Source organism: Chaetodon trifascialis, chromosome 13, assembly GCF_039877785.1.
Source record: "Chaetodon trifascialis isolate fChaTrf1 chromosome 13, fChaTrf1.hap1, whole genome shotgun sequence".
In the NCBI taxonomy this organism is placed as follows: Eukaryota; Metazoa; Chordata; class Actinopteri; order Chaetodontiformes; family Chaetodontidae; genus Chaetodon; species Chaetodon trifascialis.
This window is the reverse complement of record NC_092068.1, coordinates 21286238-21310897: the sequence shown is the minus strand read 5'-3', so window position 1 is coordinate 21310897 and position 24660 is coordinate 21286238. Positions and strand designations below refer to the sequence as shown.

Genomic DNA, 24660 nt, shown 5'->3' with positions numbered 1-24660 from the left:
AGGCTGATTGGCAGAGGACAGATAAACGTGGCAGCGTTGCGCGGTGAATGTTTAATGGGACCAACTGTGAATATTTGATGAGGGGGAGAGAGCGAGAGAGTCACATATGGAAAGAGAAAGATGGAGATATGGAAAGAGAGAGTGAGATGGTCAGGGTTATACGCTCCGAAGCAGAAATAGTGCATTGTAACGCATGCATGGCGTAAGTCTTCCCACAGCATGCAAACCGTCCTCTTTTCTTATCAGGGCTTTGAAACAACTCAGTGTGCGTGTGTCCTGAGGTTCGGTGTGTTTTTCCAGGACTCTCCTCCTGTAATATTCATCTTGCCCTCTTTTTCCCTCTTATCTGCTCATCATTATCCTGCCTGTCCGAAGCATATGGCATCAAGTGGGAGCCAACTCGAATAAAATTTTCATTTGCCATATAGTGCTGGACGAGGACAGGGGAAGCTGATTGAGACTGTAAATAATAAAACATGCCCACTACAGTTTCCCAAAGTCATATTCAATCATTATTTTTGTCTGACCAAGCATCCACATCACCAGCATGTTCAGTGTAATATCACATAATGTTCATGTCTGAGGAGCTTGAAGCAGTAAATGTTTGGAGTTTTGCTTAAAAATGACTTCATTTCATGTCATTTCTTTCATCACCAATTGCTTGTTTTCTTCAACCAACAATCCAAACCCCCAGTGTTACAAGATTAAACCGATCAAAGCATCAAATCAGCACATATGAGAAGTTAGAACCAGCAACTGTTGGTCACTGTCACACACTGATGTGCTCAAGAGCTGCAGCGATTACCCGATTAATTAATTAGTTGTTTGGCAGAAAGTTGTTGAGCAACTATTTTGATAACCGATTCATTTTTCAAGCAAAACTGCCGAACTGTCTCTAAGTTGAAGCGTCTTACATATGAGGATTTGCTGCCTCTGTTAGTCACACACAACAATAAACTACATGTCTTTGGCTTTGGATTGTTTGATGGCTAAAACAAGGAATTGGGAGATGTCAGCTTGGGCTCGAGGAAATTACAAGCAGCATTCCTCAGCATTTTCTATATAAAGAATAATCGGTAGATGAGTTCACTGCATGGAAACAACCGAGTTTGTTTCAAAGGGAAGGCTGCCTGCCAGCACTGCACTGGATCACATTACATGAGGGAATCTCAGGTGTCTGTGCATGTGTGTCCATCTGTGTGTGTGTGCTTCCTTGTCAGTTACTGTCATGTCAGTGTGTGTGTGTGTGTGTGTGTGTGTGTGTGTGTGTGTGTGTGTGTGTGTGTGTGTGTGTGTGTGTGTGTGTGTGTGTGTGTGTGTGTGTGTGTGTGTTTGTGAGAGGGTCTTGTCTGTATGTCTTGAAGGACGAGTGTGCAGATGCTTATAGTGTCGTTTCTGTTGTGTTCGAATAAACCTTTATCTCATCAAAGAAACGTCCTCACTTCTGAGAAGCTCTCTGTCATCACTGTCGTTTATTCTGACTTATCTCTAATTGACTGGAACAATTAGTTGAGTGATCAGTCGATGAACGAAAGAGAGATCACACACACACACACACACGCGTGCGCGCGCACACCCGCACCAGACTGGTATGTAGCCGTGACGTGGGTGCAGTAGTTTCACTTTGCAGGAAAGTAAGTTGCTGTGTGCTAAACAGAGACGTTTTTATTGAGATTATTTATTGCGACACTTGGAAGATTGAAAAGGCAATAAAGCAGGATGCGCACATGGGAGAGGCATCCAGTAATAATGTGTGTGACAGTGTGTGTGTGTCTGCCTGCCTGTGTGTGACAATGACATCTCATCACGCTGGCAATGCTCTCACCTCAGCCGACTGCTTGCAACTTTTACTCTTGCTTTTCTTCCTCTTTCTACTTTCTACTTACACGGGCATTTTCTAACCTACAGCTCGTATGTTCTGCTCCGAATCAGCTGATGAGTTGGTGAACTTGGGATGTCGTTCCCGTCGTTCAGTTTCTTTTCACACAGAAATAAATTAGGAAGTAAGGAAGTATAGCTATAACTACATCTGGCTGCATGTGTGTATAAGTTTGCATACGTGTGCATCTGCAGCCTCTGCTCCAGGTTCTTCAGACATGCCAGCAGGAAATCTACACTTGCTCACACACTCCATGTCATGCTGTCAATCAAGCAGTTCGTCTCCATGGTAACAGCTGGTTTACATACATCCTATTCTTCACATCTGACAGCCAAGATTTCATAAAGTTGGTCACCGTATTGGCTGGGTGTCATGTACAGTGAATAATAGCATGGTCTGCGTGTAAATCTGAAGTCGTTCAGCCTGAGGAAACCCATTCAGAACGCCGGCTGTCAATCACACCAGCTGATGTTTTCCAGGAAATGTGTCTGAAAAATGTGACTTTTTGTTTACTTTGATTTTTAGGCCTTTAATCTGACAGCAGCCACTGAAGTGAAATATTTCCACATCAGGGATTCAATTCACAGAATCACTGGCAGAGTGAAATATGTGTGGTTTGTGACTTCACAGTTGGTGGTGAGGGGAGTAGTGAAGGTGGGGGGGGTCCTCTCAGGCTTAAATGTTAGTTTTCTCATTGTCAGGTGAGCTGCAGTATGTTATGTTTGACTGTGTGAGGTGTGGAGTCAAAAACAAATCAGCTCACCAGACCCCTGTAGCCTGCTCCTCATGTCTGCAGCTAGCAGCTCAAAACAAGATTAGCTGCTATTAGCATAACACACCTGAAACTCCAACCAAAACGAGTTGCATTGTGGGTTATGTAGGCACCATGTTTTAACAAGGAAGTCAAATGCTTGCAATAAAATAGACTCTGTCTCTGGCTCTGCATCAATTCTATCTCTTTTTAAACTGTCCATTGTGAGGAGTACTTTTTTTAGATCAAGATAGTTTCTGTAACTTTGACCTCGAGGATCTGTATTACATATTATTTGTTTGATAGTATAGAAGAAGCTGCATGCTGTCACTCTAAGATCGAGATCGGTCAGAAAACAGTGTGCAAGCGACGGAGCTTATCGGTAAAGTGCAGGAAACTGAAGAGACTTTGCTCACCTTTGTGAAGCCTGAAAGCTGTACGCTGCTGCTCGCGCCTCTAATCGACGCCCACTGAGCTGCTTCCTTCTTTTCTGCAGAAGGACTTGAACCTGTAATCGCTCTTTTATTTTGATACTGCCAAAGTAGACTTTATTGTTTCCTGCTCTTTCTGCCTCATTGAACCTCTTTCACCACATCACTGTCTTGCTCACAGTTCACTCATTGATCTCGTTTTGAAGGGGGTTTTTTGTCCAGGCTGCAGACAGCCCTGCGTACAACATGTCACTTTGCATGTCCGATCATTTTATTTCTGTATGCTTTTGATGCAAACCAGGTGTAAAATATCCAAAACCAGAAACCGCACTAACATCTCGATTCGACTCTAAATGAAAAGAAGCTCAAAAACACACACACACACACACACACACACACACACACACACACACACACACACACACACACACACACACACACACACACACACACATTGTGATCTGTGTAAATGTTTGTTCACCTTTTGATGTCATTATCTCCATTTACACTAATGTTTCTTTGCACAAGGCTGCTGTATTCCCAAGAGGAGGATGTTTGACCAGCCACGCACAAACACATATCCACGGTCCATCATGCAGACACATGCGCACACACACACCTTTTTATTGTTCTCGTTTCTGTGCAATGCTTTGTCACCTGCCTGCAGGCTCTTGGCCAAGTTAAAATGGTTTGATAATCCTCGTTCAAAGCCGCTCTGCTGCTCGAACAACAATCTGTAGTATCCCAGTAAATTTTTCAATGGAGTCGACATCATTTGGTTCAAGTGCGTACTTCTGTTGACTGGCACACCACCAACATAGCTGGTGCATTTGTGTCTGCCTCCAAGGTTACAATCAAAACAGCCTTTCATAATAGAGGTCTTCTCACAGTAATGCTATTCAGGCCCTGCTGCCTTGACACACTTTGTGCTGGTGTGAGCGATGTGGGTTTTGTGAAGGCGTAAGTAGAATAAAGCTCAACCTCCACTTGATCACCAGTGAATTATAATTACTGAATGCCAGCTGTCACAGAAACAGGCGAGTGTGATACAAGCACTTCCTCCAGTGATCAGGAAATAGCATCATCTAAGATGAAAACATGGTTACTTTCGTAATATTCTCCTCAATTCTGAAATTAGGTAAATTTGACATTTGAGTTGTTATATATTTAATGAATTCAATAATTTGGGAGATATGTGGTGAGTTTAATCTAATAAACAAACAAAATACACTCACAAAATGTCAAGAAAGTAAATATTGTTAGACGTATTTTCCTTATTAAACACGAAAAATACAACTGTACACTTTCTCAGTTCAAGTCTCTTTCTTTAACTGAATGAAGACGAGCTTCATTGCCTTGTTAAAGCAAATTTAAACTCCACAGCAACAAAATAAAACTCACCAAAAAAGTCTTGGTTAGTCTTTTCATCACCATCTTTGGTTTGGCCAAATCAACCCTTAGATATTATAATAATCTGGCTCGACAGGCTGTTTTCTTTGGACTGCTATATTAGCTGAATGCAAGTCTGAGCAGCAGCCCTCACTCGTACTTTGGAGGCAGAGCATTAAATTCACCAAATAAAATGACAAAAATCACCCAAAAAGGGTTTTTTATCATGGCTACTGCTTCAACAGCTGGGCAATAATTCTCAATGGAATTAGAAATTTAACAATAATTCCATCAATCACTGGCAAGTGGCCATGATATACTGTACATGTAAGCAGAATAATCCATTCCAACCTGTCCACCCTCCACAGAGGAAAGTGTGATTACAGCACACACTGCTCATTGCTTACACAAAGCGCTGTGAGCCTGGATTCTGTCAAGTCAAGCCCATACATCATCCCTGCACATACAACAAACTGGACCTGTTCCACAAGCTCCAAAATAAATATCCTACATCATGAAGTTTGCTTGATAGGAATAGTAGAATAATCCTGGCAAATGTAACAAAACGTCATTGTTTGCGTTTGAGGAGGATTATCTCATCCGAACTATCACCGCTCAGCTGTCAGACGTGATGCGCGTCAGCTGTCACTCTTAACTCGGCTCTCTTCGTCTCTTACCAAAAGGTCTGGCAGTCTCAGCACACAGCGGAGGTCATTGTCCCTTCTCTCAGGGAATAACCAAGAGATAAGACTGTGTGTGTATGTGTGTGTGTGTGATCTACTCTCAGAGCTGGTCATTGTCAGGGTTGAAGCATGTCTCCCTGGAGCAGCCGCTCATCAGTGATTAGTTATCAGCAAGCGAGGCTGCACTCTGACACATCAAGGCTGGGAAGCAAAGCTGGGCGCTGTTATTTATGTGCTGGAATAAAGGTGCCACTATTTGCCTCCAGATCTATTCTTAGCACTAATTTGGGTGTCATCATCACACATCTATGAAGCAGTCCTCCAGCCGATAGCTTGCCTCAACTGCAAAATTAACATGCAGGATTGGAAACATTGCTGTCATGCCTTAAATTCTCCGGTAATTGTTGGTATTCAAATATTGGCAGCACAAACGAATAGTGGTCAGTTGTTGATAAAAGTCAGGTCAAAAAAACACTGAGGGGAGATGGAAATATCTTAAACATGAAGCACACAGGACTGATTTTTGCACTCTTCAATCAAAATCGATGCAGCAGACCAGGTTTATCATTGTTTTTATTCCATACATCTTAAAGCTGCAGCTTACATTACCCACAATGCAACTTGCAACACAATGCAGCAAAGAGCCAGTTCAGTTGTAAATTCAAGTGGTGTCACGCTAGTAGTGGCTAATGTAGCCACAAGCAGCGATGAAGAACAGCCAAAAATCACCCGTTTTTTAAATAAAATTACAGTTCTGCATGTTATAATTCAGGTGGCTCTGTGCAGATTAAAGGTTCAAACCATGTCAACACTGATATGAGCACAAAACTTAGGAACTCAGTGTCTGAATTTGTGCTCACACTCTCTTATCCTAATGAATTCTGCATAGTCGTTGATTTAAACTTAGCAACATGCTCACAGCTCTAATGCTAATGAGCTTTCAAATGTACTTAATGACATGTGGCAAGGTGAGCTGGCCAGGTAGTTGCGATAAATCTAATTTACCTTTAATCTCATGTTGTATTTGCGTAGCCTCGCTGCGGTGTAGTTGAGATAATGGGAGGAAAACAAGGACTTTTGAGCGATGTAAGAAACCACGGGTGGCTGCTGTGTATGTTTAGAAGTGTTAGGACATGTGTGGATGACGTGATGCCAGCGTTTTCACTTCAAACTTTTACCTGCTGGACAGCTCTCTGCTCCGATCCATTATTTTAAAAGAGCAGTAAAACTAAGAGCATTAGTTTGGGGTCACTGGACAAAAATGATGAGATGATGGTGCAGCACTAATGCTCAGGATTTTCTCAGTTTAAATTTAATGAAAAATGGGGGTTAAAAATGGATTCTGCACATTACCTGAATACATTTATATGAAATAGTTGTTCCCTCTGTGGTGGGGGGTGTTGGTCTGCTGATCCAACAGTTGGTCCAGGCAGGTCTTTTCAATACAAACTTAATAGTATATGTGAGCCTGTGTACATAAATCAGCTCCCAAGGTGCATTTTGGTAACAAACATCCAATCACAGAGCTTCTATGATTGGATGTGTGAGCTGCTAACATCGAGCTGGAGCTAAAGATTTTAAGATTTTGATAAAACTCTTCACTTCTTCGGGATTCTGGGTCAAAATGTGGATTTATTCAGCGGCGATGATGCAGTGTTTTATTCCCAGTGTCGACAACATTTTGAATTAGTTAAATCTCAGAATTGGGTCTTTGACTGGTTTCTTCACCACAGTCACAGAGGCTGAAGCTCATCAGTATTGTTGTATTTTGAACCATCTACGCAGCGAAACTGATGGAAAACATGATTTGTCAGAAACCTCAGAACCCTTGATGAGGACTGGTGGGAATTCACCGTGGGTTTAGAGTTCAGGCTTCAGAGTTTCGTTAGACTTTCTCATTGGTCGCGTTTCAAAGTACAGGGTCGTGAAACTTCCATGGTGATCTATTATTACACATTTTAATTTTAATTTCCTAATGATAATCAGACATAGCCTCTAATAGCATTTAATTTTCAAAAACAGCTCAATTACAATAACATTAAATATGCGGCACAAACGCAGATAATGCATCTGTAAGGGCACGGGGAGAAAAATGAGCAGAGACACCGACTGTGCGGTCAGTTTTCATGTCAACACCACACAAAGCAGATGAATGATTTATTTTTTTCCACAGTGACAGCGGAGGCCACGAAAGCATTAAAACACTGCACGGCACTAAAACACTGTGGCCAGTGTGCCTAAACAGGCAGATATGAAGGATGCAATTACTGAATTAGACAATTAAAATATGAACAAACCATTTATGAGAAATTAAATTGAACTCAGTTGACCTGCTGTAGCCTAGCCTGAACTCAGACCTTCATCCTGGTCCACGTGGACTTAAACTGGGCGCTCACAAGGAGCCTAATCAAACACAACTGTTACCTATAAAATGTTGACATGTGGATGTTTAGCATGTTGTAGCAGGGTGGCTGTCAGAGGAATGTGCACATCAGAACCAATGGACTGCAAAAGTGTGTGTATCTGTATAGGTGGTGAGTCACCATCTGAGAAGATAATGTATGTTGTCACATGCTAGTTCCTTCTTTGTGTGTGTGTGTGTGATTTGAAACAGGATGGTGGTGATGTTTTAGGACTGATGAAGGTCACAGTCCAGACAAAGACGTAGAGCCACAGAAAGAGAGACAAAATGAAAAATCCAGTGAGCACACGCCATAGAGAGAGTGACAGACCTCCTGTCTGTATGCACCGAGATAGAGGTGAGGATGCTACAGCCTCACGTTTGTCTTCACCACCACCGCTGATGACATTAGGACTGCCATGTTTGTACAATGGTCCTTTAAATAAGCTTAATTAGCAAAAGGGATGTTGGAAAAAGATTACATACAATAAAACCATGGAAATGATTTTGATATTTCTGGTTTCCTGTCGGAAAATGATGACCTTGAAGTGTAGGAATACCTGACAGACCAGTTCTGTGGCCCACTGGGATCACTGGAGAACCAGCCCTTTCCTGCCCTGTCTTGTGTACTCCAGCATGTGTCTTGATTATTCCATAACAACGTTGACATAACCCATGCTAGCACAGGTCAGCCGTGTGTGTGTTGCTGTAAGCAGCCTGTTAAGCCTGCTGCCATTCATTGCGACGCTGAGGTCTGTTAACGGTAAACACGGTCAACCTTGCAGAGAACAATGAGACTTTCTTTGGACGAGACACGAAAAGACACATCAGTACTATTAATTTAAGAGTCTGACGGGCTGTGTATAGCTCATGTTGTGTAATGTTTAAACCCAGCCACGCCAGAACCTGGCCGAGCTGAATTTGTTGCAAAATCATTCATCATATGAGGCTTAGTGACGTAATGACTACTCAGCTAACTGCTAACATGCTCATTTCTGTCTCTGCATGCTGTTTACTCCCTCCTGGCATTTTGTTCTCAGGATTTTACGTAATTGCGGTCAACAGAGGAGAAAAAGTGTGAAGTTTTAACTTTTTAACTGACTTTTTGTGACCAAGAGCTTGTTAGCAACTCTTTGCTAACAGTCAATAAGTTCATAGTATTGTTGGCTTCTGTATAAATGTAAGCAGACTGTTCCTGTGTTGTTCATCAGATTTAAGAGGTTTAAGCAAACGTGAAAGTTGCTGGTGACTAATAAGTTTTATTACCTGTCTTCATTTTGGACTATGTGGCTCTCCGTTTCCCCAAAGGTCAACATGGAGGATGGCGTTCTGTTGACCAGTGGGGCAAATGATGTCAGAGTTCATCAAAGTTGAACTGGAAGGGAAAGATTGGGTTAGACGTACTTGTTTCCAAGCATCATGCCGTCTGTAAAGGGGCAGGAGCAACATGATTACTTGTTCATCTTTGCTGGATGACTTGTTCAACCTTTCATTACTCCTAGCAGGTACAGGAAGAGCCACACACACACACACACACACACACACACACACACACACACACACACACACACACACACACACACACACACACACACACACGCACACACACACACACACTTTTCGATTCAGTGCACGAACCACAAAAGGTCACTGAGTTAACCAGATCGAATCAGGGTGTCTAAAAAAAGAGCAACATACCAGTTGGTGTTTTTCTGGTACAAATGATCGACCTGCAGGTGCAAGATACTCTGCAAGTCCATCACATCTATGTATTATCTTAATGTATTCCTGTGTCTTATTTATCTGCAGGCAACGACCGCCTTATGGTCTCAACATTGAACATCCACCAAAAATCATTTGGTCTTCAGAATTGCTAGAATAAAGAAAATATGTCCAGATATTAAATTATTGATTTTCAATTCAGTTTTCAAATTAAAACACCTTGTGCAGACAAAAATCAAGGTCTTTGTGGATGTTTTGTAAAAGAGCTACAATCAGCCTTTCAAACAAAGGTCAGGACCCCAAAAATAACCCTCTTCCACCTGGATACCTTCATCCTGCTGCAGAGTGTCGCTGTAATGCTGCCTTCTTCCCATGGTGTTAAACTCCTCCAGCTTTTCGCATCCGAAAGAGGAGTGGTACCCCCTTCTGCTGTTCCACCACAGCAGGAAGCTTAAAGGAGGTGAAGCTGGAGCCATATTTGTTATCCTGTTGGTCAGAGTGAACTAACTAAACGCTGTAAGGGGTCCTGGCAGGGACACACTGACTCTTTTCACAATGCTGCGCAGCAAGCTGATGTTAATGTTCTCCCCCAGCAGGTCAGCTCAGGTCTGTTTAAGATTCATTTAATGACTCAAATTAACACACCCAGCGAGCCACACACACACCGGCAGATGACAGTTTCTTTTAGCACGCAGGACGTGATGCAGAACAGAGAACATTGTGGTGAAAAACAATGTGGTGGAGAAGAAGGATACACAGTGTGTCACTACATGTGATGGTTGAGCTCCACTGACATCTCGCAGACTCCGGCTCCCAGACTTTGGCTCAACAAGTCCTGCTCTCATAATCGTAAGTTTGATTTGAGCGACAGCGTATTCCAAAATGTAAGCACACGGTTTGCGCTCAGAGTGGAGTCTGAAGCGACTGGGCAGCCACACATGTATAGCACACAACAGGAGATTGTTCTCACCTGCTGGAATTACTGGGTTTGGTTTATATGAGAGGTGAACTGGAAGCTGGAAATCATTTTGTTTACTGCAGCGCTGAACATTTGCCTCTTTCTGAAGTTAAATGTCCCACTCTTGCACAAAATAACCAGTGAGACACTTTGAAAATTGATGTGTGCGATGATATTGTGTCCTCTAATTTGACAGTACTTGTTGGACGTTAACAGAAATGCAAACAGCTGTGCAAAGTCTCGTCCTGTGAGAGGTCGTAATGGAGGCTGACTTTTACCATCCCCGGATGGTTGAGTCTTTTTGGAAACCTGTTGTAATGTAGGTTGACATCGAAGAACTAATTTTTGTTCGTATTAACCCATGTTAACCTTTGAGGTTTCATGGTTGTGACTTTTCTGGCCCAGTGGTGTGTGGTGTCCCTCCTTCTGTCCATATGTGCACCTGGACTGATTCACAGGTCGTAGGCTGTCACAGTTTTTTATTGTTATAGACTGAAACACTGAAATATTTCAATAACTATTGATGGATTGCCATGAAAATTTGGACAAATGTTCATGTCCCTCTGAGGACTGGAATAACTTTGGCCATCATTAAGTCAAAATTTATTCCCTTTGCGCTAGCTAACACGGTAGTGCACTAGACAAAGATAATGAACATGGTAAAGATTATACCTGCTATAATCTTAATCAGCATGTTGATATTGTCATTCTGAGCTTGTTAGCATGCTGATGTTAGCATTTCACACAGCTGCTGGCTTGGCAGTGGACTCTAACTCTTGTTTCTGTCCTTTGTTCTGGTCTTTTCTTCTTGTTGGCTGAGTTGTGGCAGTGCACCAGGTCTCTGTCTCTGGGGTCCAGTAGAGCAGAACTGGTGTCTGTCTCTGTCTGATTAGCATACTGCAGAGGACGGGTGGAAAAAGTGGCTGGTCGGGGGTGGGAAGGGTGAGGGGTTTTGAGGATTGGGACCATAAATAGTTGAGAAATAGCAGAGAATGAAAGAAGCACCGTCTGACTGCTGTTGTGTAATAGTAACGCCCATACAGACATTATCAGCACCATCGTTATTTTCCCCTTCATCTTCTCCATCACTGCCCTCCTCTTCGTGTTTGCGTCATTACGCTGTTGGCTTTGAGTAGGCGTGACGAGCATCAGCGTTGGCCCACTGACACCAGACTGACCTCTCACAGCGACGGAACGTCTGACTGGACTCACTTGTTGATGGAGGAAGCTGTGACAGGAAGGGAAAGAATCAGTGGCAGAAGAACTCTCCTCCGCCTTTCTGGTTTCTCTGTACGCCTCCATCTGTCAGTCTCTCTCTGCGTCTGTTGCTCTGTCTCTCGCTTTCTGCCTCATTGTGTCTCCGTCTCCCTGCTGGGTGATGCAGGGCGGGCCAGGTCAGCGTGATGCAGGGCTGTAAGCCGGAGGAGGATTGGATCTATTTATAGTCTTGTCTGCTCTGGGCCACACTGACCCGAAGTCTCTGTCTGTTTTTCAGTTTCTGTCAGTCTGTCACTCATTTATCTCCGATCGGCTGGTCTTCCTTTTATCCTGTCTTACCCTCAGATAAGAAGATATCACCCTCCAGTGTTTAACGAGCTCTGTCTGACTGTAATTATGTCTAGTAGCACTGTCTTCAAGGTGCTCAAAGACACACTCCCGTCTTGTTTTTATAAAGTGTTCAAGCACTTCTTTTCTTTTCATGAGCGTAGATTAGATTGGTCCATTTCCCAAACACCCAAGCACTGATCCTGAGAAGAGCTGCAACTAGTAAATAAGTCAATTGATACTGAAGATTAACAGAAAAATCAGTCTGCAACTATTAATTGTTGAAACCATTTATCCACCAAATAATGTTCTGTCTTTTAAAATGTGAGGATTTTCTGCTTTCCTTTGTCTTGTATGATTGTAAAGTGAATATCTTTGGGGGGTTTTTTTGGACTATCTTTGGCAAACCATAGGAAGACGCCCCCTTTGGCTCTGAGAAGTTACATTAAGTTGCATTTTTTCCGATGGTAGCAGCTCCTTATCCGTCAGTTTCAGTTCATCATCACCGAATCTGTGTCACTGTCTATCAGTGTTGTAACAACGATGTTGAAGCTTTCACCCAGTTTCATCCAGTGTGTTTGTTTCTAAGAAGGACTCATAGAATCAGAGCGTCCTAAAGTGGTGTGTGTGCGTGCGTGTGTGTGTTTGTGTGTGTGTGGAAATGAGGCTGAGAGCCAGGCTTTTAGTTGTGCTCACAGCTCTGTTTTCATTGACTTGACTGAAATGTCACTAAAGGCTTCAAATGCAATCAGTAGGTTATCTAATGGCTTTGCTCAAATGAAAAAGATGTGTGCAGCAGCAACAACACACACACACACACACACACACACACACACACACACACACACTTCCACCAAATGCACATAGATGCACTCTAATACAATACACTACTTAGTGTAAGTACTTGTCAGAAAGCAATTAGCCACCATATGACGAGGGGTGGGCGAAAGGGCCCTAAAATAATATCATAATACTTCGGTTGGGGTGGACAGTGTATGGGTTTTGTCAGTTGATTTGAATGATTTGATTTCAAAGAAATAGAACGGCGTCAAGTTCTGCCATGACATGGATTTTGCAACAATGTCGTAATGGTGATAAATGTTTTAGCATGTTAAAAGTATTGTGCTTTACTGTGGCTGTGATAACTTGCAGGTAGAGGGTAACGCACATACTCATAGAACTGGAGTTACATCCGCTATTTTCCTCCTTGACACTGACTCTGTAGCAAGAAAATGTGGAAGGTACCAACACATCTAGTGCCAGCAAACGAGGAGGTGGAGACCCAGTGGATTAACTTGATGGAAATTTCCCCACTTTCACAACTCTAACTGTACTTTGGCTCTGTATGAACACAGTCAGATAAAATGATGATCCCCATTAGCTACTTCCTGCTCTAGTCTTCCCAGTGTCCTTTTTTGGCTTCGGTAAAACGGGCAGTGCATCAGGACAGTGTTGTCGGGTTAGTTCTTGGGGCAGTTGTGTGCGACCGCTTTGCAGCGATAGCAGCTGCGCACGAGTGGCTTCATGACAAAATCCTTTAAAATGGAGAAGCTGTTCTGTGTGTGCTGCTTGTGTCTAATCAGCGACTCATCACGCTAATATCCTGCCATGCTTAGGGCGCAGGTTGCCAGGTCGGCTCCAATCAGCGGACAAAAAATGGTACGTGCCAGCCGTGATCCTCTGTTGACTCTGCTGTCTCTGACAGTCCCTGAGGAGGGGGGACTTTGACAGAGCTGCAGACCGACACGCTGACTGTTCAAAGACCAGCTGTGACAGTCAGAAGCTTGACAACGTCTGTCAGACCTGTGACATGCATACTGTAAATAAATGTTTTCCTACTACTGATAGGTCCCAGTAGTAGGGCGGCACGATATCGGAAAAAACATGACATTTCTTTTTCTTCTATGGTACATATTGCGATATGAACAAATACAGGAAATTTCACCAAGTACGTGCAGCGTGTTATTCACATACAGATATATAATTAACAATCAGATTTTTCACTATTTGTGTACTTTTAATTATTCTTGCATGTGACTCCAACTCTAGCATGGACAGAGAGCAGCTCGAGTGGTTTTTGTCATAAACAAAGCTTAAACTTTTCAAACTGCAAACGTAATCTGCATGGTAAAAATTAAACAGGCCTCTCAGTGTGGCGACGAGGGTGGTAAGACTCAAATATAAGCAACAAACAAATGTATCCATATAAAGGAAGTAAATATAGATAGATGTGGAAAACTGAACGCCTGCCTCAACTCCAGCCAACATAATCAAACTCTTCGATTATGTATATATTATGTATGTAATATTATATTATGTAAGAAAAATGCTGCAGCGTGACATGTCAGTTTATTTGCCTAACTTGATGTTGCATGTCCTGCAATGTGACTATAGCACATGTGCACACCATGTTGTGCACTGCATCATTGCCACGTCATGAATTTTTCTTTGAAATAATCCAGTATACAGACACTGTGGAAGAAGAAGCTGTGTGTGTTATCAGCAACATGAATGCCAAATTCAGCAACAAAATCTGCAGACAGTGCAGAGCAAAAATGCCACAACAATGACCTCTTGTCACCAAAATAACACATAATGTCAAAGTTTAGCAGTCAAAGTGCTGCTGGCTGTCTTTGGTCTGAGTGTTTACCCTCTGTGCTCTGTTGGTTGGCGTTCATTGTCAAGTATTGTCTGTCTGTTTCCCTGCAGGCAGGAGTTAATTGATGTACATGGGGGAGGGGGTATGGATCGTTTTTCAAACAGTGGATGTGGGCTGAAAGGAGCCGTCCATCCCTCCATCCATCCATCCATCCATCCATCCATCCATCCATCCATCCATCCATCCATCCATCCATCCACTGCTTTAGTCTGCTCAGGCCTTGTAGATGAGATAGTAATAAGGGGAGGGCTGGATGGATAAATGAATATGATGATGCCGTCGGTCATCACTCAATCCAATTGGGCTAAGTGCTGTGTGTTGTTTTCAGAGCAGACACGATGATATCACAGCAGCTATTGGAAAGCTGTAAAGGGGTGTGCGTAGGTGTGTGGTGGATGGTAGAGGCATGGGTTTGACTCTTTTCACAGTCTATTTGAAATCCTATGAAGGAACTTGCACACCAGTTCTTCCCCAGTGTGTAATTTACCTCTGTAGCCCTCCACAGTGATCTAACATCGATATGCACCCTGTTACATTACACATACATTTCAAATATGGATTCAGATGGTTGTTATTGGCCAAATGTGTGTTAAAAATGATAAAAACAGTAGGTTCGGCAGAAAGATGAATTTATGGAACTGCTGTAACACACTGTCTAATCCACACTCAGTTGCCAGTTTATTAGGTACACCCAGCTAAAAGTAATGCAGACCAATGCAACGACAGTGAATCCTACTTTCATTGAAGATGGTCATGTTTAGTTTTTGTTAACTGTATTATCATATTGGTGGATGTAGTTCACGGTATGTTGAATTATATTATATTATGGAGAGAGATGTTTATCTTATGGTCATTGATGTAAATGGAGGCGACGATGTTAGGTATAAAAACTATAAGTAGTCACTAGTTGCGATACTACTAAGTAGACTGATTATCTTGTCAGTTCCCTTCTGTTTCTATTGTCTTGTTTCAGCCAGTGAACCACAGCCTCGGTAGTTTGTTTTCCTGTGGTTTTGTTGAGTTGTATGTTTGAGCTCAGCCTTCAACGCCCTGCATTTCCTGTGGTTGGTCGCCATGTGTTGAGGGCCTTTAACGGTGTATAGATTCTTGCATGTATGGGGGAATTGTTGAGGTTTGATGATCAACTTGCTCTGTCCCACCAACATTATACTTTTGTGTCATAAAGATAGATATTTTGTGCTTGTGCTTACATTTTAATGGTGTGTGGAATTTGCTTCCTGTGGCTACGGGGCTGCTTCCTGTGGCTACCTGTCTGCAAGCCTACATTATCATATAGGATTTACTACTGTTCCTCACACTGAAGGGCTAAAACAGTAATACAGACACACTTAATTAAAAGTCTAGATTCACCAGAGAGTCGGAAGTTCAGGACATGGGAGGTCTGTTAGAGCCTCTGATTGGCCTCTTTCAGCTGGTTCTGCCCCTTTCATCTAATGACTATCTACTGGTTGTGTTGGTTCCATAAAGAACCTGCAGTTTCCAGTTTCAGCTTGTGTTGAGCTGCAGTTTAATATCTCACATCTATTCTTTTCCATACATTTTGCCCTTTTGAAGCCTGTGCTTATTCTCTCATCTTCCTATTGAAACTCCTCAGTCAGTTTCTAGTGTTTCTAAGCAGCCAGCTGCCAAGACTGTCTGCCATCACAAGCATAATAAAGCCGTCATCTCAGGCCAGCATTGAAAAACAGTACTATTTTTGCAGGCTGATCCAGCTTCTAAGAATACAAGCAGCCAAAATAGCCCATTATGGCTGTGAGAAGAAGGTTGTGGAATGTCTGCAGAATGCTTTGATTTCTCATCCTCCGAACACACTGGTCAGATTAGAGCTTTGTGTGTGTGTGTGCGGCAGAGAGAGAGGTCTACATCAAAGCATAGATATTGAACTGAACAGGATAGATCCATGTACACATGTCTGTGCACAGAGACGTGCAGGTTGAAAGCTGCAGCTGATTGGCTTAGCCCTGTGGGTCAGAGGTCTGGGGTCAAAGTTGGAGTTGGGTTTTAATCCCTTCCTGTGTTTTCCTGCAAGAGCTCGTTGGTGGTAAAGACAGTGGATTTAATAGGAAATCAATGCACGGGCCTTTACGCTGTTAATAAGAAGTGACTTTACTGTTAGATACGACTGAGCATGCATGCACAGTACTTTTCTGGCAGTCCAGTGTCGATGAAGTTATTGTAATTACGCACAAATTTAAGTCACATTTAATAAAGAGGAGGAGGGCTGCTGCTGGAAGTATATTAATCATTGATTCCAGAGCTGAAACAATCAGTAAATGAATTGATGGGTCGATCAGCAGAAGGTCAATCTGCCTCTGTCTTGATAGTGAATTACGTTGTTTTTTTGTTTTGTTTTTTTCATTTTGCAAACAAAAATGTAGTCTTAAATATGAGGATTTACTGCTCTTCTCTGTTTAATGCGATTGTTAATTGAATATCTTTTGCTTTTGAAATCCTGGGCAGACAAAATGATAATCGTTAGTGGCAGTTGAGTCATCTCTCAATTGGTTTTTTCAATTGATTAATGTGTTTGCTCTATAAAATGCCAGAAAATGGTGAAAAGTGCATTACAGTTTAACGGGGTCCATGACATCTTCTTGCCCCATATTCCTCTCCTCTGATTAGTCTCTCATAGCTCCTAAAAGCAGGTCAGAACCATCAGATTGAGTTTTATGCTGTACTGTCAGTAAATAATAGCACTGGTGCCATGTAAAATACAGAACTGTAATTTAATTGTCATACGTTTAAAATGCTTTGTATGCACACAGGACCACAGATTACATATTTACATGGTAGTCATGATTTTCCACCACTTCTAAAGCCCCCCCAGTGTTTGCTGTAAAGGAAGGAAGTATTTCCTATTCACTTTTCCTGCCAGTGTTTTTCCAGCGAGTCGGGGGATTCGAACAAACTGAAGCCTTCTCTAACCTCTGGTTTACCTCCACCCTGTTAGCTGGCTTCAGTGATTACATGCAGCGCCATTAGTTTGGGTGCTGGGTTTCTGGTTTTGACGCTAACTTCACTGTTGACTCGAGTTTGCTTAATGCACACCTCCAAGTGGTTGATGGTTTTGTGTTTATGCTTTGTTTTGCAACCTCTCCTCATCAATCAACAGCAGTCTCTTTAGTCTGATGAGTCAGGCGAGTTTTAACAAGCCTCTTCTTCTAGCTGAATCTCTCATTTCCAAGAAGTCATTGAAATAAAATGCCGAACAGTGATCATTTCCATCAGCTTCTGTTATGAGCATATATTCGAGGACATGACGAGATGAGATAATTACTCAAGCTCTAGTAACTCTGACACATGATGGCATTTCATTGCTGTTTTCAGTCTTCGTTGGCAGTTGTGCTCTTGTAACAGTTTGATTAGTCACCTCTGCTTCTCTTGTATCTGTGGCTTATTAATTAGCTGTGAATATAGAAGGAGTGACGTGCAGTGAGGATCACTATTGACTGCTGCAACATATGTATCCTCTATTTATTTTTGCTGCTTTCTGGTGCAGTGGAGTCATGTAGCAGGCGCCAGCAGCAAGCTATTAGCTTTCACAGTACAGCAGAAGATAATGCAAGTAATAAAATGTCCCATTGAAAAGTCCATCAGTCTGTCTTGCACCTTCACATCTCCATCTAGGGATTAATTGAGCTGTCTTTTCTCTCCCAATACAGAGCACTGACATGATACTGTTGCTCTGTTTTTTCCCATATTATAAACCTGCTACCTCATTGTATGGAAGTCATTGAGATGACTGAGAAATATGCACCAGGGATTGCTGTGACACTAATATGAGACACATACATGGCAAAGAAAAGCATCCGATGCTCACACTGAGAAGCTGCCTGTCGTCTGGCCTATTATGCAATTCGCTTAATTAGGTTAGTATCAGGGCCAACACTGGTGCAACCCTGTTCATCAATATGACAACCTTTCCAACCTCTGCCAATCCCAGAAACATTTAATAATATCAAAGTTTTTTTAATTAATTTATCAAAATGCACGTTATGTAATGCAAGTTGAGAATAAAAACAGGTCAGTGGAAGTGTGAGTGGAGCCAGTTTTGTCTGTAGCTACTCCTGCAGGCTGTGTTTGTGCATTTGTGATCACTGTACATGAAGATGTGTTTACACTGTGAACACACATACGGGTGCATGAGAGAGTTATGAGCATGACAACTTTTCCACTTCCGTCAAGGCTAAAAACATTCTGCAGTATTCAGGCATTTTATTTTTTTATGTTTGGGCATTTATGTGCAAGTTTCATGCATAAAAGGACAGAAATGTGACTGTGGGTAGAGCCAGTGTTTCTCACAGCATCGACAGTCGGACTCTTAATGTTGCACACGGCCTGCAGCTTCTGCTTTGGACTGTGTTTGCACACTGGTGATCACTCTACATGCAGATGTGTTTGCACTGTAGATGTATACGATGAGGCGTGTGTGTGTCCACGCGACAGCAGTAAGTGTGTTGTAGAAATTAATTGCTTAGTTGACAGACATCAAATTAATTGGAAACAGTTTTTGTAATTCATTTAGAGATTGTCTTGCTGTTTTGCTTTTGTTTGATTGTGACCATAGATACACAGACAGACAGTCACCAGCTGAATAAAACCAGGAACATTGTGGTCTCCTCAGTCTTCTCTGATACTGAATTTTATAGTTTGGGATTTTTGACAAAACAAACCGTTTAAATGTCAACTTTCAGAAAATTGTGATTACCATTTTCCACTGTATTCTGACATTTTCTAGACTGAGAGATGAATTGAATACAGGAGAAATTATCGGCACATTTCTGTATGTCGAAAATGTCGCAGCACTGACGGTTATGTAGACGCCATGGCGCTGCCCAAAGCCGAGGGTGGGACGGGGGATTATGGCTGTCCTGTGTCGCTCCCTCTCTGTCACGCACACACACCAAAAAACAAACACACGGGCGTAACTCCGTCACGTAAGCGGCCCATCTGTCCCCTGAAACCAGCAGCTGGTGGGTGTCCAGTATGAACCTGACCTCTGACACCCTGCAACAGGAAATGTCATCCACTGTATCTATCTACTGTATCCATCCAACAACCAATCTGCCTGTCCTCAACGCAAGCACGCATGCACACACACACACACACACACACACACACACACACACACACACACACACACACACACACACACACACACACACACACACACACACATACATCCTCCCCTTGCCATTAGAATCATTAACTGGACACTGATTATATTAAGGCCGGACCCACAAGACTAATTTCACTAAGTGCAAAAAGCTTGTGTTAGAGAGTGTGTGTGTGTGTGTGTGTGTGTGTGTGTGTGTGTGTGTGTGTGTGTGTGTGTGTGTGTGTATGTGTGTGTTATGGCCTCTGGTGCATCTTACCTTTTTGACATCCCATCTCTGCTGAAACTATTTAGCCGTCCCCTCCGGTTCAAGTCGAGTCGATGCTGGTCGTAAAAGTGGCAGCTTTCAAAGGAATCTGTTGTTGTGTGTGGGGCAGGAGGAGCTGGGAGACTGGAGAGGAAGGGGCTAAAGTGTGTTTGTGTGTTTATGTGTTACAGCTGCACGGTTAAAAGAAAATGTTTAATGACTTCACATCATCACGAGTGCAGCCGTTTCTGAAATCCCTCCAAACAAAATATTAAGTTTTAATGGCTGCAAAAATCTTTGCTTTAGAAAAACTAAACAAATTATTCATTATTTATTAGCACTACATCTGTTAAAAAAATATGTAGAAGAAGCCGTTTCCAGAATGCTATGATGCAAAAATACTATTGAAGAACAAGAGCTGCAGTCACAGTGAGTGACTGTAATCTGACTGTGTGCTCGTACTTATATCTGCATCCACTCACGTAGTGTGTTTCCAAGAAGTGTTTTTGTTGTCCTGTTATTTATGTAACATGTTGAACAATGATCTTATTATCACATCTTCCTGGTATTGACGCTGTTTCCTCTCTGCTCGTTCTCTCCTCAGATCACCAGAAACTGGAGCGGGAGGCGAGAATCTGCCGTCTGCTGAAACATCCGAACATAGGTGAGTCATTCGAGAGAGCCAGCAGACGAATGGATCCGTTCATTCAGAACGTCGGGACAGTCACATTAACCTGTCTGTTTTACTTTTAATGGTGACATGTAGACATGTAGACATGTAGCGCGCGTGTGTGTGTGTGTGTGTGTGTGTGTGTGTGTGTGTGTGTGTGTGTGTGTGTGTGTACATCAATTACTCATGAGACGCATAAGTCTTTTTACACAGTCACATTGCAGAGACTTGCCTTCCTTATGGGGACAATCAGTTGTTTACAATCAGTAAGTTTAGGTTAAGGTAAGTCTCCGGGAAGTCAATATAAGTCTATGCAGTGTCCCATGACCTGATGGAAACAAGGCTCTGTGTGTGCGTGTGCGTGTGTGTGTGTGTGTGTGTGTGTGTGTGTGTGTGTGTGTGTGTGTGTGTGTGTGTGTGTGTGTGTGTGTGTGTGAGTGTGAGTGTGAGTGTGAGAAACCAGACAATAGGAAGTGGCCCCTCGAGAAAGGAAGGAAATGGCAAAGTGTCTTTGTGGCAGAACAGCCAAGTGTCTTATCATACAGTGTGCCGCCCAGTGCAAGCAATACACACACACACAAACACACACACACACTGAGTATGATAACAGCATAATAGGTATGGCTTCACTGGTCTCTCTTTCTTCTTGATCCCACCTGATTCCTGCTTCCTCCTCGTCCTCTTCCTTTCTTTTCCTCCCTCAGGTGCTCTTTTCTTATCCCGCTCTCAGGAGGAGTTTTCTTTTCTCTAAATCTAACTCGTCTGAAGCGAGAAAAGAGCCAACATTTTCAGGCCTAATTTTAGCCATGAAAGAAAGGAAGCTGTTGGTTAAAGTTGAAAAAAGAACATTTCACCCCACTGTGTACAGTGATGTTTCCTGCCTGCCTCTGTGCTCATTTAACAGAGAGACAACCTAAAAGGCAATTACCAGTATCACATCAATTATGAATGATTAGAAAATGGCAACCGTTCTGTCAACTTTGTCATCCAGGCGCCAACAAGCCAGGTGGCTCTCAGGCTTTAGAAACCTACTGTGGCGCCTTGGAGAGGATCATTTCAGATAGGCTGGAAAAACTGTGCCGCTGGAAACCTCGTATCATCGAGGACCGTGTTCCACTTGACCTTCTCGTGGTTATGGATGAACATACCATAATAACGTTGTGCTGACTTGTGTCAAGTGTGATTCTTGTGCTTTGTGGTCAGTAACATTTGGTATTAAAAATGCAAATGTAAATCACACCTCATCTAAACCACTGCTGCCCCCGTTACACTCACATACACAATTCCTCCAAGGTAATGACTTATGGAGAGCTTCCATGTAGTTATTTATATGAACTAATTTCTAAATGAAGTTTCTTTGTGTCTCTCCTTCAATAGTCCGACTCCATGACAGTATCTCAGAGGAAGGCTTCCATTATCTTGTCTTTGACCTGTAAGTAAATCACATTTATACACACAACAAGTAACCCCTGACTGAGCTGCCTTTATGAAAAGGGTCAGTCTGCTCTTAAATGAAGCCCAAAGGTGTTTAATAATGAGAGCTGCTGACAGTAATTTGGTACCAGTTTTTCACACATTTAATGTTAACTTCACTCCCCTTTCTTCATGTTTTTCTCAGAATTTACAGAGTGTAAGCTTCTTTTTTCATATTAAAAATTGCCCATGTATTCACAAGTTTCAGCCAAAATACTTTAAATAAAATGTCTCTCACAGTTGCAGCCACCTTGCTGCACATTTTAATTGGGTGAGCTTGTGTTTCACCCATTGAAATGTGGTAGGATTCCACGGTGTCAGATTCTGTTCGGTGGGATTCAGCACATAATTGCTTGGGTTAAAGAAATAGTGCTGAAAAGGTGTTGCTGAAAGTTTCAGGTCAGGCTCTAGTTTACTGTTTCTGAGGTACAAATAAACCAGACATGGAAGTCAGTCTTGTCCAGGCTTGTATTATCAGCAGCCGCTCAGGTGGCCTCGTAAAGCAGCAGTTAGAGCAGCAGTTACACACATTAACACATGTTTGATTGATCAAAATAAGTCTCTACTTTCTCTCTGTCTGTCTGCAGTGTCACCGGAGGAGAGCTGTTTGAGGACATTGTTGCTAGAGAGTACTACAGCGAGGCAGATGCCAGGTACAGTACACCATCATGCTAACATCTGCACATTAGCTAGTGCATGTTGTGTGGTACAAGTTTTTGAAGGCCACCAAAGTAAAACTTCAGGCTGTCGAAGCAGCAAAGTTATGAAAGCACTTCTTTTTCCCCCCATTTGAATCTCAGTTAATGTGCTTTGTGCTTCAGTAGCAGAAGCAGTGCTTATGTTTCCCGGCAGTTCTCTGAGGTTGTTTTCAGCACATGGTACGCACTTTATTTTTGACCACGTGACTCGGGGCTTTTAAAGTTAATTCCATTAATAAATGATGACAAAGCTGCTCGAAGTTTTTTATTTTTTGCCTGTTGTCGGAAGGTGCAGATGTTTTTTCGCACTGCAGCACGTCACCTGCCTGGATTGTGCAGACTAGACTTTATATAATGCTCTGGCAGATTGTGGTCAGTCATGTTGCGGTTAGTTAATTGACTTCAACATAACAATACAATCATATAAACATAACTAAAGTCTGCGCCTTTAAAGTTGAGCTGTGAGTTTTATTTCACTCTGTGTGCCAGTGCCATGTGCAGGGGTTGTTGTTGTTGTTGTTGTTGTTGTTGTTGTTGTTCAGGGGGTGCATGACTCCATCTTCCTCGTCCAGTCAGTGTGATGACAGGAGGATCTTTGTAAATGTCATTCACTTATCATCTTCAATATTTATATGCAGTAGACTGACAGTTGCTTCAGAGTTTAGTGCATTATATATATACCAGGTGGGAACTCATGACATGATTCTTACGTCGAGTCAGTTTGAGCTCATAATCCATCAGATCATCATGTGTATTGAGCTGATGCTTCATCTTGTGGTGGAACTGGGCCTCTTGCTGAAGCCTGCACTGATAATAAACAGGTCAAGTCGGGTGTGGAGGTTTTCTCTCCAAGCAGAGCTTTTACCCCGGGCATGTAGAGGGTCTCAAAGGATTTCAGAGACACCTTAAGCCAGGCCTCACATCCATACAAAGTAGCAGAAGAGAGGGCAGCTTCAAACACTTCCTTTTTTACACTTAATGGGGCATTACACACACGGGTGAACAAAGTGGAAGCCTGGGCACCCAAAACATTCATGCTTTCAGCTCCAAAGCCCAGAGAGCCGCCACCTCTGACACACCTTGACAACATCCTGATCGAGATATAACATCATTTTAAAAGCGACCAAAAACACACAGTTGTGATCGACCATGGCGGAATAAATTCATGCCTTATTTTAAAAAGGACTGCCACAAAGCTAGCAGGGCTAGCAAGCTCAACCTTTGGGTTGTGTGGAGGTTGGACACATACATTTGGGAATAGTTCTCTCCTGATATTGATCTGCACAGATGATCCTCCTCCAAAGACGCTGTGTGAGCCAGAAAAAAAACAAAAGCCAGAGTGATATGAGGTGAGGACTGTTGGAGACGGCAGGAGGGAAAATGCGAGGGGATGCACACCCTTAAGTGAGTGAGGACAGTCTGCCGGGCTCCACATTAACACCAGGAGCTCTTCTCTTCATTCTGTTGTGAGAGAGAGGACACCGCTGTCCCGGAGTCTGTCTCTGTACACCCTCCTGCTGCTGACCTTCACTTCACCTTTACTGATGTCAAGCTCAATTTAATGTAAAAGAGACGGGAGTAATTTTAACTGTGCATCAGACCAGCAAATTTGGTGATACGTAAGCTGAGGACAAGCTTACATAATATATCCCCGCCGCACACACCCGGCCCGCTCCACTTCCTTCCACATAAAAATGCATCCAGCTTTTCTCCCGCATACACACATTATTCTCCTCTACAACTACGTGCAGATTGCAGATGGTGTCAGTGCCATGCTTGTGAATTGCAGGTATGTTTGTGAGGCCATGCTCGTGCACCGGTCATAGATTTACCAGTTGGTTTGATTAGTGGAATGTGTCAAAATGACTCAAAGGATTGTTGCAAATCTAGCATGTTCAGTATTTGGTGAAACAAGCCTGCCTGCAGGGATTTGCTCCCGTTCAGCCTCAAGAGCACGAGGTTGGGTTATGCCGGAACAAAACAAAACTAGAAAAACCAGCCATTATTGAAGAGGAGA

General features: G+C 42.7%; 1 protein-coding gene across 29 annotated transcripts in view; it reads left to right on the top strand.

Annotated features, from left to right (window-relative positions):
* camk2g2 (calcium/calmodulin-dependent protein kinase (CaM kinase) II gamma 2) overlaps positions 1-24660 on the top strand; it is a 60670-nt gene that overhangs the window by 9052 nt on the left and 26958 nt on the right. For all 29 annotated transcript variants that reach the window (XM_070977350.1, XM_070977365.1, XM_070977352.1 and 26 more), the window contains exons 3-5: positions 20407-20466; positions 21850-21904; positions 22533-22598. In XM_070977350.1, the coding sequence (XP_070833451.1) occupies positions 20407-20466; positions 21850-21904; positions 22533-22598 (181 nt within the window). The remainder of the gene's footprint in view (positions 1-20406; positions 20467-21849; positions 21905-22532; positions 22599-24660) is intronic.